Source organism: Sebastes umbrosus, chromosome 8, assembly GCF_015220745.1.
Source record: "Sebastes umbrosus isolate fSebUmb1 chromosome 8, fSebUmb1.pri, whole genome shotgun sequence".
NCBI lineage: Eukaryota > Metazoa > Chordata > Actinopteri > Perciformes > Sebastidae > Sebastes > Sebastes umbrosus.
In genome coordinates this window covers 9,972,783-9,991,606 of record NC_051276.1, presented here as the reverse complement: position 1 = coordinate 9,991,606, position 18,824 = coordinate 9,972,783, and the positions used below count along the sequence as shown (strand labels likewise).

The 18,824-nt window shown below is 42.2% G+C and overlaps 1 protein-coding gene across 1 annotated transcript in view; it reads right to left on the bottom strand.

Annotated features, from left to right (window-relative positions):
- Positions 1–18,824, bottom strand: part of unc5db (unc-5 netrin receptor Db) — a 200,350-nt gene that overhangs the window by 50,683 nt on the left and 130,843 nt on the right. Inside the window, 3 exon segments of the mRNA XM_037777506.1 lie at positions 2,890–3,054; positions 12,382–12,549; positions 13,348–13,528. Coding sequence (XP_037633434.1) covers positions 2,890–3,054; positions 12,382–12,549; positions 13,348–13,528 — 514 coding nt within the window.

Sequence of the window (18,824 nt, the reverse complement as noted above, 5' to 3'; positions counted from 1 at the left end):
TTAAGGTTAGAAAAAAACATCACGGTTTGTGTTAAAATAACGCAACAACATAGCTGCCGTGAATAAATAACAACTAGCGGACTTTCTTACGTAACGTTGACAAGCGTAACAACTTTATGTGACAAGCGTAAAGTCAATGTTTAGTTTTGGTTTCACACGGGACACGAACAGCGCTCTCCTGGGTGACAGTACTGTTTGTTTGGCTCCCTCCACTCTTTCAGATTCTGCCATCTGGCAGGAGGTTAAGGTCCATCAGGACCAAAACCTCACGCCATAAAAACATTTTTTTCCCCATGGCAGTGGGGCTCTCCAACAGCCCCTCTGCCCCCCTGTGACTCTCTCCCTCACACACACACACACACACACACACACACACACACACACACACTATTGCCCCGCCGACACTGGCTCTCCCCCTCTTTCATACACTCTAAATAACACCCCCTATTGTATCCCTCTCTCTCCCTCTGATACCTGGTTGTTTGCACTCCGGCAATATTTGCAATATTTGCACTGTCTGTTTATATCATGTTTATTTTTGTTTATAGCTTATTTTGTATATTGTATATTCTTAAAATTTAAATTTTTTAAATTATATTTTATTCTAACATTTTTATCTATTCTTTTGTTATTATACTGTTTGACTTGCACCAACATAACCAAAGCAAATTCCTAGTGTATACCTCTTACACCTGGCAATAAACACAATTCTGATTCTGATTCTGATTCCCACTCGCCCTTAGTGGACTTTCTCGCTTGTTAGACTCGCTATTACACCCAAAGATGCTCTATTACAAAGATGGCTCATTATAAGCTCCGCCAACGGTTTAAAATGATATACACTTCCTTTCTCCTCTATGAAAATTAGTTAGCTAGAACATTCGCAAACATTAGTTGCCAGATCTCGTGAGAGTGTGTTGCTGAGACAAAGAAAGGTCTCGAACAAAGTTAATTTTCTCCTGATTTGTCCGTCTGAAAAATGTAATTTTAGTATCAGAATGTTCAGAATATGCGTGTCCTGTGAAAGATGGGTCCAATATTTGCTTTGGTGACTATGGGGCGAAATAATCAGTCATACTCTGTGTTCATGTTCACTATCGCTGTGGTGAAACACAGATACAGGAAACTGACTCTCAGTGCACCGTCCCCTCTCTGAACTTTGTCTCTCTCATACCACATAACTGTCGCTCATTAGCCTATACTGCGTCACTTCTTCTGACCGACTGCAAAAACGTCGACATTCAGCAGATCCGGGGTTTGCGGAGACGTACAACGCCAACATCTTTTCCTGGCAACTGGGCTGTTAAATCAGCTAAATTCATGTGACAATTCAAAGCCGGAAGTATTTCAAGAAAGTCAACTTGAGATAATCAACAGGTAACAGTGCTAGTTTCCTACAAAAAAAACCAACAACTGTCAATTTAGCTGTAAGAAAGTGGTGTAATATTTATTACTAACAGCTGAATCCACTTATGGCTATGATGACTTACAATGTCTTACATTGTTGCGATGTCTGACCGTCAATCCTTACTGTTGGCAGCGCTACACTTCAGCTGCTAAGCTAACGTTATGCTATGTTCACACTACGAGCAACAAAGCAACAAAACGGCCAATACCAATACTTTATTTCAAAAGTTCAATACAATATATTTGCATGTTCCGATTTTTCATTACAATTCTGCAAAACTATTTTACAGTATAAAAATAATATAAAAAAATAAATGATAACTTATACAACAAATAAAATGTAACAATTGGACTACATTTAAAATGTCTAAACAATTTAATTGCTTTAGTCAATAAGTAAGAATTTTGTTATCAATCATAGTCAAATAAAATTAAGCCATATCATTTTATGTATATAATATTTTGCTAGGATAACAATCAAATTAAGTCGCTGCTGAAGTGTTACTCAAGCGCTCATTGACATGGTGTTTTGTTAAATAGCGCTGGGAGCTGGCTCACGGCAAGACGTTCTTTTTCCATTTTTTTTAGATGGAACGGAACAGGAATTGTTGGCAGAGAGAGAAAGGGACCGCATCATTGGAGCGCTGAATAAAGTTGAGACCAGCTCAACTTTGATTTGTAGCGCGGCACGTGTCGGCCGTCAGCTTGTTGCTTCATATCACCGGCTTCCATTGAAAATGACTCGTATAGCCTGCTAGGTCATTCATAGTGTGAACTGAACATAGCATGAGGCTCACTGACAGGACAAGCTAGTTCACAGAGTCTTTCGGTGATAAGCGTAAACCTATACGATATGTTGTGCTTAAAAGTTCAAATGGGAGATTTGAAATCTGTTCACTATCTACCAGCTGTCTCTCATCCTCAACAGCTGCGTACATTTAATGTGATTGGTTGCCCTAATGGAGGAACTTGTATTGAACCTAACAGCTTGTAAACTGCAAATCAAATCGTGCCCTTGATTTGAAGATTTAAATTCTTCAAATCACAGTTTTGAAATAACAATGAATGGTTCAGCCCAATATTGTAGTCATTCTTCATACTAGTGTTCACACTAGTCAGTAAAACATTCAACTTTTTAAGTCATTGCATGTGCAAGACCCAAACAGTGCAATGACATTTCATTCCAAACGTCAAGCATCATTCAAGAGTGAATGTCTGCACTTCTTACCCTGTGACAGATTCAGTATGACATCCAATATGTCAAGTGAGCAGCACACAGGAGGAAGAGCGCTGACATTATCATGCACTGGGCATCTGTGTCAATCCACAGCATGATTTCTTTCCAACACACACACCTCCTGTTCAAACATGCTTGTGATGATTTGCCATGTTACTGCGAGTGTATATATGATGATGAGATGATAATGGTAGGAAAATGATGAGAATGATGATGCTGATGCCCATCAGGGAGAAAGGCCTTACTCTGGGTACACAGTCCATCTGTGCAGTTCTCAGTGGCCTCTCTGTTCCCTTCGCACATCTTGCCTCGGTGTCTGGGTGCCGGGGAGTTGCATTCCCTACTCCGCTGCTTCTCGCACTGGCTGCTGCATACGGTCCATTCGCTCCACTCATCCCAGCCTCCATCAACTGCAATATGAGGATAATATACAAATGTGTACAAAGAGATTAACAAGACATACAGCAAGCGTCTGCACAAAGGGCAAAAAAGTTATCAGGTAGTGTTTTCTCTTATTCTGTGAATATGCCTGACGGAAGTGAGAGTGAAATACAACTATAACATTTGATAAACGGCAAAGAGAAACAGTGTTTGTAAAACTGCAGCTCGGAAAAGATAAAATGAAGGCTGTATAAAATTAACCTCGCGTTTTCCAGCAGCAGCGCCTTGGGGACCAGTCTGTAGTGTTATGTGGAAAGATTATATTGTTGTCTACCTTTATTAGCATCAGCATAACTATGAGAATAACAGACTGAGACTGACCAGACTTTTTCTCTGGACTGTGGACTAATAACAAAGATGCCGATGGCGAACTAATCACACACACCAGCTAACATCTCACAGAAGATCACTACGCTCTGCACTACAATAAAATAGCACCGTTACACTACACAGTCCAGACAATATGTGGGCGTGATGTCACTCCTCGTAGTCACACATACTTTCAAAACAAACATTGTATAATATTGTGAGGACTGGACTGATTACCGTGCAGCAGAGCCAACGCTCAGTGTTATATATTATTCTTTTCTACATTTTAAAACTATTATTATATATAACTATTAGCTAAAGTTGGAGTGAATTGTAACAAAAAAACAAAACACAGGACATTCGACCAGGAGACTTCTGCTTGTGACCCGAAGTGTTGTTGAGTTATTTTGACGTTACGTTAGTGACGTTTCCGTACTTATGTTATGTTGTTTACAAACATATTTTACTTAGTTTACGTATTTATTTTAAGCATGGTGTTTTTCCTAATCACATTGTTCACATGTTATCAATGAAGACGCGCAGCAGGCGTGCTCAAACACGAGAGCGAAGCTTTCGAAGGCCTTGCCCCGAGATCAAAAATAGTTAAGCTTTCGGGACGCTGCAGTGCACACCGCATGTCATGTGATGAGGAAAAACCAGTCACAGCCGGCAGATATATTTTCTTTCTTCCACAAGTATCAGTCTGCGGTTAATATGAAGAAGAGGTTGATTATTTTAGTGCAGAGCTTTACCATCTGTCCCACAGACTATTTTACTTGCTTCATGCTTTCTGTCCGAGGACGGCCCAACATCCGGTTGAACGGTCAACCAGGCTGGAGCAGAGAAATTGAGTGTAAAGATACTGTGAGAGATTTACAGCTTTGGAAATGCATTTATCTTTGTTTTTTTTTATTGTGTTTAGTTTAGTCAGTGAGGCTTCCTGCTAAATTAACGCAACTTCATCATCATCATCGCCATTGCAGCACGCAGGTTTTGGTTGCTTAGTAACGGCAGGCACGACAGGGGCGCAACCTCCCAAGCACATTGGAAAGAAGAAAAAAAAAAAACGGAACAGCTGGTGTTTTCCACGCCTTTTTAGACGCAGCATATGTACTAAGTGGTGTTGTTGCCTGAACAAAGCTGCGACCGTTTCACTGTAACAACGTGGCGTTGACATGCAAAAGCCTAATGTGTCATCATGACATGTGGAATGTCCTTAGAGTGTCAAACAATTTATACGCCTTCCTATGAGATCAGGTTGCTTAAACACACCTTGACAGACACATGAGGTTAATCTTGTCCTATTTTTGGAAAGTAGGCATATAGGCACATTTCCCAAAATGTCGAGCTGTTACTAGATAAATATATTTATGTTTAAATTTCAGACAAAGAACAGGTAGGCCTAGCAGTATCCGTTATGTACTGCAGACACAGTCTCAACTTTCATATCAGGGCTATATTTACACACATTAAACATTTAAGTGTTTCCTTAGTGGGCAAATACACACACATATTCAGTATGACACACAATACGCACGGTGATTTGGACAGCTTGGGAGATATTTTCTTCCCATTAACCCCCCGGGTCTGTTTATATAATGGGATTTGATGCAAGGCTATGAAACCAAGACAGCCTGGTGCATGCTAATAGCTGGGATTCCTCCGCCGTGGTCTGTCATCTGATCAAGGAAGAGCTCATCATGCTTAGCTTAACAAATACTGGAAGACCATATGGCGCCTGAAGATTTTTGGCAGCCGCTGCGATGCCCATAATACAGCCTTGTGGGCGATGGAGAAGGTAATTTCCATTTGTGATGTTCCATAGGCTCTACCTACACTCTGAATCTGTTTGTGGTTCCTTCGCAGCTACTTGAAATGCAAATGATGTGTTTGTATGTTGCAGAGATAATGCTGTGTGCTTCTGAGTTTGACCGCAGTTGCTGGTGAGCGTATGCATATTGTTTCTCCTGACAGTTCCCCCATGACTTGTTGCTCTGATTCTGTTGAATGAGCTCATCTGCCTACTGGTAAACAATAGATACAGTCTGACAGACTGTGATGACTGCAGCACTCTGAATCACTTTTTAACACCTTGTGGACATTTTCCGTAATCCAATCTTCATTATTTTTGCTACTCACCACATTCTTCATATCCAGTTTCTTAAACTGGCTAATCACCAGATCCTCAATTTGTTTGGTGACATTTTTACTGCTATAAGCAGACACTACTTTGTGATTTTTGTGCCATATTCTTTCTCAGTTCAGCTATTTTTTTTGTGGTTGAATCTAATTCCAAATACACCAGAGGATTCATTTAAAAAAAAAAAAAAAAAACCCTTCTGTGTTCAAAAAAAGGCAAATTAAAATTAAAGTTTTCATGAACTCGCTATAAGTTTAACACTTGTCATGTTACATAAACTGTCAATAGATAGTAGCTCAATGGACATTTATACAAAATTGCTCAAACAGATTGTTACTGTAGATGTAAGATCAATTGAAGAAACATCATTGACTGTTTTATTTCTTCCAGCTGCAGCATCATGATCTTCAAGATTCAGAGCCAAACTGAGCCAGGAAAAGTGAAGACATTCTCTGGTCCGTACATGGATCTACCCCTGTGAAACTTTGCCATGACACCATAGGTCAAAGTCCTCTTGTGTACGGTAATCAATACAAAAAAAAAGCAAAAGTTGTACTTCTGTTTTACTGCTTTATTGTCCCATGAATCAACACATTCTCATTCCCACCCCGACCTTAGAGACTTTATCGCTCTTTATACCACGTAACTCATTGTGGTAGTCGGTGTTACCGGTGTTACACGGTGGTCGGGCACACACCAATTACATTACGTACCCACCGCCGACAGACACTTCAAACTGACAGTGAATGCATCTAAACCATACGGAGTCTCCGCTCAGAGTAGCAGGTGTCAGATTTCACAAACGTGGGACGAGAGAGTTGACAGACAAGATGATGTGAAGTGAAAAGCAAAACATGCCTGTTTGGCATTATTTCAGATTTAAACCCAATGCTATAAGGGAACCATAACGGTATAAGGTCATCACTGTGCGGAGGATGGAGCGGTGTGGTGCGCAGGGTGGAAACCTGCGGCCCTGCAGTGAAAGCTGGACCGGAGAGGCCGGACACACCGCCACCCAACGTTAAAGATCAAAATAAGCGCACTACAGATATTGATCTTCTTGTAAAATGTCCGGTGTAATCAGTAACACCGGTGTTGTCACGAGTTTATTAACCGGTGGAAAAATGTTCTCACGGTCACATCCTTACACGTAACTACAGCCACACAGAGCGTCTTAGTCATAGTTTGATGTGTAGGGTCACTAACAAAGCTGCCGTATGTAACGAGTCGGGAGTGAGAATGGGCTGTCATATCACTGCTACTTCTGGTGCAAGAGATGATGGACAAAGATACAGCAGGAGCCTGAGATCATTTGACTGATGTCCAAGTAGGTGGAGGCTAGATCCAATCCAATCCAATCCAATCCAAATCTATTTATAAAGCACATTTAAAAACAACAAAAGTTGACCAAAGTGCTGTACAATTATACATAAAAAACATAAAAAACAACACAATAAAACACTAAGACCAACTTAAAACCAACAGGACATTCAAATAATAAAAGCATTAAGACCAATAGGAAAGGAAAAGAGGATTAAAATAGTCAACTCTCATGCCGAGCCAAAAGCCAAGGAATAAAAGTGCGTTTTGAGGTTTGATTTAAAAACAGGCAGTGTGGGTGACGGTCGAACATGTGGAGGCAGAGCGTTCCAGAGCTTTGGAGCTGCAACTGCAAAGGCTCAGTCACCCCTGAGCTTCAACCTAAAGACCTCGGGACACTCAGAAGCAACCGGTCAGTGGATCTGAGTGTCCTCGATAAAAGATGTGGTTTTAAAAGATCATGGATGTCATTGTCACAAATAGACCGTGGGACAATACAGTACATAATCTGCATTGACTTATAGTTTTAATCACTTGTTCTCTCCTACAGTAGCACTTCAATGTCCGCAACACGAGCTTCATTTCTATCAGTATTCTCCTCTCTTTGCCGTTTCTTGTTAAGCGGCCGTGTGCCTCGTCATGGTGCAGCCTCTGACCTCACCCATCCTCCGTGCTCTCCCTGCACTCAGACCATCATTAAGGCAATGCTCTGGGCTGGCTTGTCAGAACCGGACGGGCTTGTCAGTCAGCAGCTCAGACAGCGGGGCTCATCGCAGCATACGCTTCGCCTCTATCTGAATCTCCATCCTCCCACAAAGACATGGATCAGCCCTGATAACGGGACTACACCCTCCTCCCTCTCTGCTGTATTTACTTCAGGCATTCTGTGAGGCCTCCAGGCTATGGTGGTGGTGGCACAGTGCCGCTTATCTCTGCTTGAGTCGGGAATTCTCATTCCTCTTCTTTTGCACTTACTTATTTTTTCATGTGAACTTCACGCTGCAAACATAACCCACCTATACCTCCCACTCTTAAGGCTGCATTTAAGGCTGACAGCTTTAATTGGCAGTGAGCGGCAGCCAGTTGAAAACTTCGATACTCACACATCAGTCAGTGTCGAGAAATTCCATTTTTTGTCTCAGACTACATGCCAGAAAGTGAGTTTTGAGAGGCAGACGTTACAGCACCTTGAAAAGCAAAAGCTGAGTCATTGTTATTGATCACCAACCTCATCAGACTTACTCCTGCACAGAAATCCAAGGCGGCTGACGGTGTCATTTTCTGTGCCACCTTCATAAAAAGATGCATGTCGCTGGCAATTTTAACTAGAAACTGTGTATGTGCATAAATATAAAGCCTGGGTGTAAAAGTTAGATGAGCACAATATACGAAAATGACACTCATTCACCCGTACTGATTAAAGGAATGAAAGTTTAGCACATAATGGTTTAGCACTAAAGCTACAAAAAAAGCTATTTATTTGAAAAGTTAATTATTTCTGTGAAGTTATGTGGCTTGTAATAAAAATAAAAAAAATAATAAAAAAAATATTTTTAAAGCTGGTAGACTCTACATTGATGGGGAGGTAAGAGCATTTTTAGAGTAGGTGAGAAAGTGGAGTTACAGTAGCAATATGTCACATAATCATAAATAACTTAATGGGAAATGATTGTGATTCAGCAACTAATTATATTTATCTAACTAATAGATTACTTTGCATACAATACTGGTCCTGGATTACTGACTACAAAATGGGGCTGGCTATAGGATAAAAAGGTCTGTATTTTTGTAAATCATTTTCATCAAACTTACTCTGTGGAGTTTTCTTGTAAACAAACAAAGTCTTACCAAAAAATGTCGTGTGTAACCTCTAGGCCTAAAAAACGTGTTGAATGCATTTCCTTCCACATAAAACATTTACAAAGCCAACTGTGCCAAGTATTTTGAAATCTGTATTGTTTAAAGAGACTACATTTTGTCTATGTAAAGATAAAGAGGAGTGATGTCTACCTGAGTCTATGATATCAGCATTAATATATCATCATCAACTATTGTCTATTTAACGATATAGAGGAGTGATCGCTACCTGAGCAGAGAATGAAGTCACTCTCTCTCTCTGTGTGTTGGAATCAGAGCTTCTCTGTACTTTGTTTATGTAGCCGGTCCAGCGGCGCATGCATTTGAATGCATGTGATGTCCTGTGTTTGTTGCTACACTGACTAGTTACCGCTGATAACGGCGTTATCATGGAAATGTAATGCCCACCCTTCGGTTCCCTCCCAGGTTAACACAGTTAGCTCTGTCGGCACTGTTGCTGTTGTTTGCACTGTACATTCCTGCCTCTGACTGTTGATCTTTTTAAATAACTCAAGACTGAACATTGCTCCAAAATAATAACCCCATACTATCACCTTTTTTAACTTAATTAACACACTTTTCTTACCCTGGTGTCAGCATTCTTTCTAATTCCCTGCACCTCTCTCTACCAGTTCCACATCTCTCTCTCATCCTGTTCTGTTGCCATTAAACTAGACCTGACTGTCTGCCCCCATCTGCACCTTGGCAGTCTGAAGCCTCACAAACTGAACAAATTGGCTAGAGGCAGGCTCGTTGGACGACCTCACCACCTTCTGAACCACGGCTCTCAAGCTTCCAAGACAATATGTGGAAAAGTGTGTAACAGGATGTGCAACAATGGGCTGGGACTGACAGGTCTACAGGGGCCCAACATCTGCACAGAGGTGACAAGCCCTTCACACATGTTGATAATGCGTATAAACAAGCAGACTGGAGTACGTTCAAGCTTGAAACCATCCTGTCTCAATGTGAAAAACAGCTGCTGATTATAACATTTGCTACTTTTCCCTAAAGCCTTATGCCCTTTGTTGTCTTTGATTTTCTCAAACATCTTCCCTCCTCTGTTTCTGCTTATAGGTTTTGTCACCTGCTAGTCTGGCGCCTTCCAGGCCGAGCCTTCATTTGTATTGTACAATGTAATGGATTACTTTCAACACAAAACATTTGGCACTGGATTGAACCTTTCTGTCTGGCAAAGCTCTAGAGAGAAAAGCTGACAAATGATTACATTTAATTAGGTGCAATGTCTCTTTTTAAATTATTTATGGACAAAACAGCTTCTTTTGAAAACCTTTTATTGGTTCCAATACTCTCCTGTTGTCTTCCCTCTTAAAACTGATCTTGCAACTAAATGTACACAGCAGACATGTCACACATATCTGATTCTGTCCTGCTTGTTTAGATAAGTCACATATTTGAGATTTAGTTACATATGTTAGGCATAATTATTCTTGTTGCCCGAGGTTAACAACGTACGGAGCTAGAGGGCAACTGTTTTCTAGAGCAAACCTGTGCCTGAATTTACTTTCATATACAACTAGTCTAAATTGCATTAGCAAATACATTTCGTAAGAAACATAGAACGTTTTTATCAACATGAGGAAATATTCATATTGAATGTCATCCTGTGCTTAGAGCTGCTCAAATCCATTGTGATTGATTTAAAGAAATACAAACAAGCCAGAGCATTTTTCCCCTATACTAAGGGGACCATATTTTCAAACCTCCAAACTGGGACCCTTAGATATACCGCACTTTCAGGCATGTGCACAGTCACGCGCAGGCACAAGAAAGCACTATTATAGCGGGGTGCATTAGAGGCTGTGACAATTATGATTTATCACATTCACTACTTTCTCCCTCTTTAATCACAGGACTATCCCTGACACACTGACAGTTTGGGAGTCCTGTAGAGAGTTTTCCTCAGAGGAAACTTATTGTTGTTGTTGTCTGGGACTTTTGACAAATATTATTCAACCTTAGTTTTGAACCCGAACAATCTCTATCACATCATGTTGCTTGCCACAGCCTCAGGCTATATTAATAAAAAATGTGGAGCTCAGACATTTTGTCCAGGATGGAGACACCGGGTGAAGGACTGACCGGATGGACGGTCCTGAGGGAGTTATATAAGCGGAGCGAAAAGTTTTAAGTGATTCACAATTTTTCGCCTACACGCCTGTTGACGCACAGAAGGAACTGTGTAGAATAATAAATCAAAACGACACGTTAGATGTGCACATAAACACGGAGGGTTCTGTTGTTCGACAGTCTGATGCTGGTTCCGTGTCTGTGCGTAATTGTGGCTTGACAGCGCGCAACAGCACTCTAGTTAGAGACTGCAGCGGTGCAGTACTGTATCTCGTGCACATTAATGAGTGGGAAAGAACATAATGAACGTCTATGTAAGTATAATATTGTTATTATTTTAATTGTGGTGAAAGCCGGCACAGTTTGTTAGTGACAGTTGAAAACCAGGACATTTGAGTGTTTCACAGATATTTGTCCGGACTCAGGACACCCAGCTTGAAATCGGGACAATCCCGGACAAACCGGGACGTCTGGTCACCGTACCCCATACTATAATGATAAAGGGTGCAGCAAGACCTTTCTTTAGCGCTGACACAGCACAGTGGAGATAGGTCTGGCTATGCGACACTATGGGAGACCTAATTATTACCAGGATTAAATGGCACACAAGAGAGAATAATACAAAACTGCTACACTAACGTGCTAAACTGAAATGGTGGCCATGATAAACACTGTGTGCTGCACGTTTGCATTTCGCTCAAATCTCCGTTTGGTATAAGTACAGCCTCGTAGAGCTGCTGGCGTGGCTGTAGATTATTTTTATTGCCTCTTGACTATTGTGCAGACCAATAATACTGTTTGACTCCATAACAGCCCTGCCCCCTTAACAAATGGTTGTAGTCATACAACTCTAGTCTGCAGAATGTATGCACCACTCAAACTACAAGATAACCGTTACCTCTGTGAGAACCCTTCTAGTCGGCTCTCCCTGTTTGCTCTTGTGAGGTAAAACCTCATTTCTTCATGAAGTACCTCCGCTTACCTTCTCCCCCCTGAATCACACTGAATCATATCCCCTCTCTCTCTCTATCTCGTCTGCTTCCTTTATTTTGCATTGTGAATACCCTGTTCTTCTTCTTCTTATTATTTTTATTTTCTTCCATGTTCTTTCTAACACAATCAGCACAGTGGTACAGGGATGTTGTCAGGTCACTATGTATCTGCCCCTTGCAATCCTTATAATTGGTTGTCTGTAATGCTGTAAAGAGGCAGGGGTTTAAGCTCATTCAAGTCACTGGGGATTTCAGCCACGGATGAATGTCTGACATGTTAGTGTGGGTGGCATGCTGTGATAGTTCAACATGCCTTAAAAAAAAAAGCTGGCAATACATCTGAAAACAAAAAAGGAAAGGAAAGATTGTGCTAGAAGTATAAATACTGAATAGCTTATCATCCAGAAATATTATTCAAATGTGAACATTGTATTTACATGTTTGGCAGCCTGTCATGATCTTTGTCAGCTTAATAATTCTAAGCCACGTCTTAATAACTTTTGACACCTATAAGGAAAATCAACTTTTGTATCTGTAAAACTCCATAAAGTTGTACTTGAGTGTAATATTTCCGTGCAGAAACTGACTTGGGCAGAGTGCGTTGCAGGTGATCTTCTGTACAGACATGCCCTCGCAGAAAGCCCCGCCGTTGAGAGGCGCCGGGTTAGTACAGGTTCGAGATCGCTTCTGGACACCCCGCCCACACGGCACATTGCAGGGAGACCACTCCGTCCACAGGGACCAGCCGCCGTTCACTGGAGAGAGTTCAACAAAGTTAGACAGTATAAGAAGAGGTGCAACGAGGGCACAACAGCACATTTTTACTTTTTCCAGAACTCTGGCATAGTTAAATACTCTAACAAGAGCCGAGGTTAATAATGATTATGCAGTCTCCGAGGCACTGGAAGGCAACAATGCATAACGGCTGAAGCAGATTGAGCACAGCGCATTCATTGTGGCGGATATACAGCTCCCTCTTTCCTAATTGCTCAGTTCAGTGTTCCTCGCTCTTGGATTAAGATAAAGACGAGGAACTGTGCGAATGCAAAGAAAACAGCCATTAAACGGAATTGCCATTTCTAAAGGCAACGTTGACTCATACTTGTCGACAGGTTGGAGTCGACCACTTAGCACTCTGACTGAAGCACTTTACTCTATGAGCTCTCTGTCTAACGTGTGTGGAAGTGAAATGTTGAGCAGTGCTATCAGAGAGCTGGTGAACCCGCCGCACTGCTGGAAGGCCTCTGGCAAATAAATACTTAATAAGCAACACTCCTTTTAAATGAGATTAAGACACAGTGGCTTATTTCCCTCCATAAAGTACACATTGATTTTAAATGAGAGGCAGTAAATTGAGTCTTTGAATAATACATTCATGGAAATAAAGAGGAGACATCAGTCTTCAGCGGAGACATGGAGATGGGTGTCTTAATCACTTGTGTATGGGAGAAGGGAAACCAAACAAATTGATCTGAAGTGCCATGTAAACAGTGTGTCAGTACACTGGGATATGTTGTAACAGGCAATAACAGCAGCTGAGGAGGACGGCGTACCAAAGACGATCACAGTGGCTGTGGCGCTGCGTCTCTTAGCCACGATGTTGCTGGCCAGACAGGTGTAGTTGCCCGAGTCAGACAGTCGCGCCTCGTTGATGATGAGGTTGTGGTCCGCACGGGTGTCAATGTTGTCATCAGTCATGGAACTCAGCAGCTCTTCGTTTTTCAGCCACTCCACCTGTTCAAGAGAGGTAATAAAAGAGATATGATGAACTTTTGCGACACTATTAAAGGATCATTTTGGTTCATTACAACTTGGGCCTCGTGTTTGTAGTTCATCATTTCTTACTGAAATCCAAAGCCTATTGAAGGAGGCTTGGTCACGCGTCATCAACGCGTCATATCTTCGGGGGTTCAACACATGAGCAGTAAAATCTGGTCTGCCCTCGCCGAAATTAAGCCAATCGCAGCTTCAGTTACACTGCGCATGCGTTATACCCCATACCCCCCGTGACCCAGCCTCCTTTCCATAGGCCTTGCTGAAATCAGGGAAGTGTGTTGTTGGGACTCACCACTCAAAATGGCAGCAGAGCCATTTTGACTCAGTTTCCCAGAATCCTTCAGTTTTCACACAGAAATGGTAAATGGAAAACTGGTCTATAATAAAAGGGGGCAGCTTTCTTTGTCTTCCCTCTCTTATCTCTCACCCCCGCAGCAGCAACAGCTGCACTGCAGCTCAACTCCTCATCTCTCAGGTATGACCTGCTAACAAAGCAGACATGGCCTACGCAGAACTCTTTTTTCTAAGGCTGAGGACGTAGGAGCCCGTCACATTCCTGGGTAGCTCAGTATGCACTGCTAACCCAAGTAAACAAGTTGAGTGCCAGCAGTGACAACGAAGCCTGCCAGCGGACTTTTCAAGCAACAAGGAGCAACAAGCAAGTTAAACACCGAGCTGCTAACTCAAGGAGAACCAAAGACCGTAAAGTAAACTGTTTCCTTCAATCTGCACAATTAGATTAAAACACATCACAGCACAGACAAAGACTGCATCATTTGCCAACGGAACCTCAACTTTTCCAAGACTGACTCCTCCATCACCGACGGAACCAGTTACATTACCAAAGCATTGGCACCATGACGGCACATTGCTAAGCAAGACTGTTATCAATTTATTTCAATGTACATGCATTGATTTGATTGAATGTTTTTCACATGCGTTCAGACAAGACAAAGATGGCCGTCTTTGATTCAGCTCATCTTTGTAATTTTACATTGTCAGCCATATTGTTTGGTAGGCCATGCGGCTTCAGTCGCCGTTTTGAAGCTATAATGCCATCTTGTCTTTGTCTCTCCCACGCACTCTTTTTGGTTTGTAGTTATTTAGTTAGAATAATATTGTGTTTTTAACCTTAATTATCTTATAAGTAAATGCTTGTGGATTATAAATGCTGGTCTGTTTAATGTTGTACAAGAGTGAATAATGCCAACCTCTGCTATGACAAGAACTTCAAAAACCTTTAACTTTTAGTAGCTTTTGACTATTATTGGTTGTAGTTGTTAATTTAATTATTAATCAGAGTTCCAAATTGATAGTTTGGTATACTCTGAGAATATTTTATGAGACTACATTAATTGGCTATCTTTTTTCCTTTGTTAAAAAGGCTGGTGCCAGGTATCAGTTGAATTGATATAAATTAAGTCATATGATTCAATATAATTAATCATTATTTTTGATGATTGATAATCCATATTAATAGCCATTTATATGCATTTTTGAGCTACTGCACCAACATAGTTTTGGTGCCACATTATTATTAATATATGTTGATATTTTTAATAGTATTGATGTTAAATAATTATATTTAATATTTCCTTATAACCAGACCTGCTCTTTCCTTTGTCCCCAACAGTGTATGTGGGTAGTTTTTCACCCCCGACCCGGCAATAATTACAGCCTAAATAATCTACAGTTTGTCCACAAACTCCTGTAATTCAAATCCTGTTCAGAGCCACATCCTTGTATCTTAGAGTTGAAGAGTTGCTTGTTCTCCTACTTTTTTCCCTTTTTAAAATCTGCTCAGTGTGAAATTTGACTTTTGTGGAAGAAGAAAAAAAAATGGAAGGAAGCCAAAATGTTTTTACTAATCTGATAAAAGGAAACGTGAACACCAACATATGAGCCTAATGAGAGCCTATCAAATGGGCTGTTGTAACGTCAGCTAAAGTAGAGATAGCAGTATTCTCTTCTGGCACTGTCCTGCTGAGTGTCATGACTGTTACAGACCACATCCTGTAACTTCCCGATGGATCGACTTAAATTCGAGTTAAATTACAGAGGAGCACAGTGAATATTTTATGCCCCACCTCCAGCCAGGATTTTAACTTCCCTATCAAGTCCAACTTTCATTCTTGGCACAACTAATTTTGTCACTTTTTGTGTGTACAACACAATGAATGCCTTTCTGGGGTGGACTCTTCTAAAGTGTGTGATGTTATCCTAATTGGCATCAAAACCAAAAATACATGCAAAAGACACAAAGAGAGGGATCAGGGAGGCAGTGCAATGCAGTGGAGAGACGGCCATGATGGCAGGCCCAACTTTGAGCGTTGCAATTCATTCAGAACAGGTATACACATTTGCCTTTAAACATGGTCTGGTCTACTGAACCCTCAAGTCTCACATTCTCATATGATGCTGCTCTCACATTCCCCTTTAAAACTGTACGGTGACAAACTCACCTGCACCCTACGAGTCCCACCCATACTGTATAACCACACCTAAAGCCATTAGACAGTCAAAAGAACCACTATAACGAATTACCAGCAACAGAGAGGGAAACTAATTATAATTTACAAACTTAGTGACGCTTTAGTGCCTCTACCCTGGTAAAGGGAGCTGCATCGCTGCGTTTGCAAATTACATTCATAGTGTGGCAGAATGGGCCGGGCTGATGGATTTATTGAAGGAAGCGCACAGGCAACCTTTATAATAAACAACACACTCAGGCTGGATGCAAATAGGAAGTGCCTGTGGGCATGCAGACACCGGGTAAATAGAAATGACACACGGACCCGAGGGATGATGGATTGCAGGTATATATTGACACAAATAAAAATGATAATGAACATCATAACACAGTAATCATTCCTCACAGTCTGTACATTTCCACAACCTATTTGAGTCAATTGAACCACTGTTAGCAGGAGTGGGAATTTTTTTTTTCCATAGGAAAGGAGTACAATGTAATTACGGCGGCCTTTTTTCCACCGTTTGCCATGAAAAGCCCTTGTTAGCCCATCCTCGAAGGCTCACCGATTCTTGTCTACAATTAAAAGAGAGCCTTCCATCAGAGGTAAAGCGCTTAGCATCGTTGATAGATAAGGAAATAGAGAGACAGAGGACTGGGGGGACTGGGAGTCTAATTTCTCATGATTAAAGTCATCTGTCGCTGAATGGGTGACACAAGTGGTGGCACCCCCCACCCTCAGACTCTTTATGTATTTATTTCAATTTTAGCCGGGGAAATTTGTGACTTGAAAAGAGGCAATTAACGCGTGGCCCTTGCAGTGTTTTGGGGCCATGCTGCACATTATCTATCTGCCGCTAACGGCCCTTAGGTAATGATGAAAAGATTCACTGAGTGGAAGAGAAGAGAGAGATACACAAAGAGAGGGAGAGAGAGAGAGGAAGTGGGATGGGTGGTGGGAGCGGGGAAAAAAATGAAGGGACAAATACAAATTAGCCTGGCAAGTGTGGCAGAGGATGTGAGAAATGAATTGCCTAATTGGCACATTTGTTTCAATTAGGATGTGGTCATCAGTGTCAGCCGTTGACGGAAGGGTTTCCAGGCGGGGCCCCACATCAGGGTTTTCTCCCTGTGATTTCATTACCCAGACCGCCCCCGAAGGTCACCTCCTCCAGCCCTGCACAGCAGCCAGGTCCTCTACTTAAGTACACACACACACACACACGCAGCTCATTCAGATGACATTTGCTGATGATTAGATGCTGAGAAATGTGGCGGTTGAGGGGCAATTAGAGGGTAGAAGAGCAATGTAACCTGTGACACAGCAGCCATCATCAAGACTTATGAGGAGAGCGCTGATCATGACCTTGCCAGCTGACGCATTTTTTCGCCGTGCCTGTGTGCCGCACAGTCCCACTCCCAGGTCTTAAACGGTCACTTGATGTCAAGGTGACGCAGTACAAACGGTATGATTCAGTTGCTATAAGGAGAAGAATCTGTCTGCTGAGTCACGCTTAGGTGTCACAATTTAGCATGATCTCCTCCCCTTTGGGTAAATCTCAGTTTCCTGTGGCGAAGCCCGACGTGGGCGGCAGAACTTTTTAATTGCGGAGTATCTCGTCAACGCAATTACATGGATTAAACGTCTCCGTCAGGCTTATACCCCGGGGACCAGGGGGACGCCGGCGGGAGATGCTGAGCAGCATATCTGAAATAATACCGCCGAGCTACGGAGCTAATCCACCCGATGTATTCCCCCCCGCAACCAATCAACAGCACACGTAAAGAAAGGCATGCTCGTTGCCCACACACACACACACACACACAGATACCCGCAGACACTTTGAACTCAGCGTGGCTCACTGTGTTCAGCCTGAGAGCAGCCGGTGGAGTCGGAGGGAGCTATCTGCGGCTCAGCTGTGCTCTCCCGCTCCGGAGGTTAATCAGAAAAGATACGGGGAGAACACAAAGTGGGCCTGCGTCGCCCATCCGCCTCCCCGTTGCTTCCCAAATGCCACCTCTCCTCCCCCTCCGAGCTATGTGACACTGCATTACTATTCCACCCCGATCTGTCTTATCTTAACGAAATAAATAGAGGGAGCTCCCGGCTTCGGCCTGGGTTTTGGGGGGGGAATGTAATTGCTTGGCTTAATAATGAAGCTCATCATCTGCTCTCTAGGAGACTTTCTCTGACCTATGAGAAAGAAACAGAGGCGCTTGGCAGCGGGATTGGAAAGTAGAGACAAGTGCAGAGGAGGCAGGGAGGTGGGATGGAGTTAAATGCTAACTTGTTTTGGAGTAGCATCGCAATGTCTTTGTGAAGCTCAACAGAGAACAGCTTGTATCACAGTGCAGAAGCATTTAGTTGATTCCCCTTTGTGCCGTATCCCGGGCTGTCTACCTGAGCTACTGTAGATCAAGGGGATTCATCTTGGATTAAAGGCTTTCATTCAGGGAAGTTGAAATTGGCTCCCAGTTTGGCTGTTCATTTCACACTTTCTCTCGGAGTAACCTCTCAAAAGAAACTCATTATACAGGGTTCTCATGGACTCTATTCCACTTCAGTTAAAAGATCTGCTCTGCATTCACACACCCCTGATATCTGTGAAGTAAAAGTGGGGGATTGGTTTTGGATCAGGAGCACCGAAACGAAATTACAAATAAGCCGATCCTACGTTCTATTAACCATAGGCAAATTACAGTCTCTGCTCGTTGGATGCCACGTATGAAGATGTTTTTGTGGTAACACACTTGGAGGATATGCATGGCGCAATTTGCACTCAG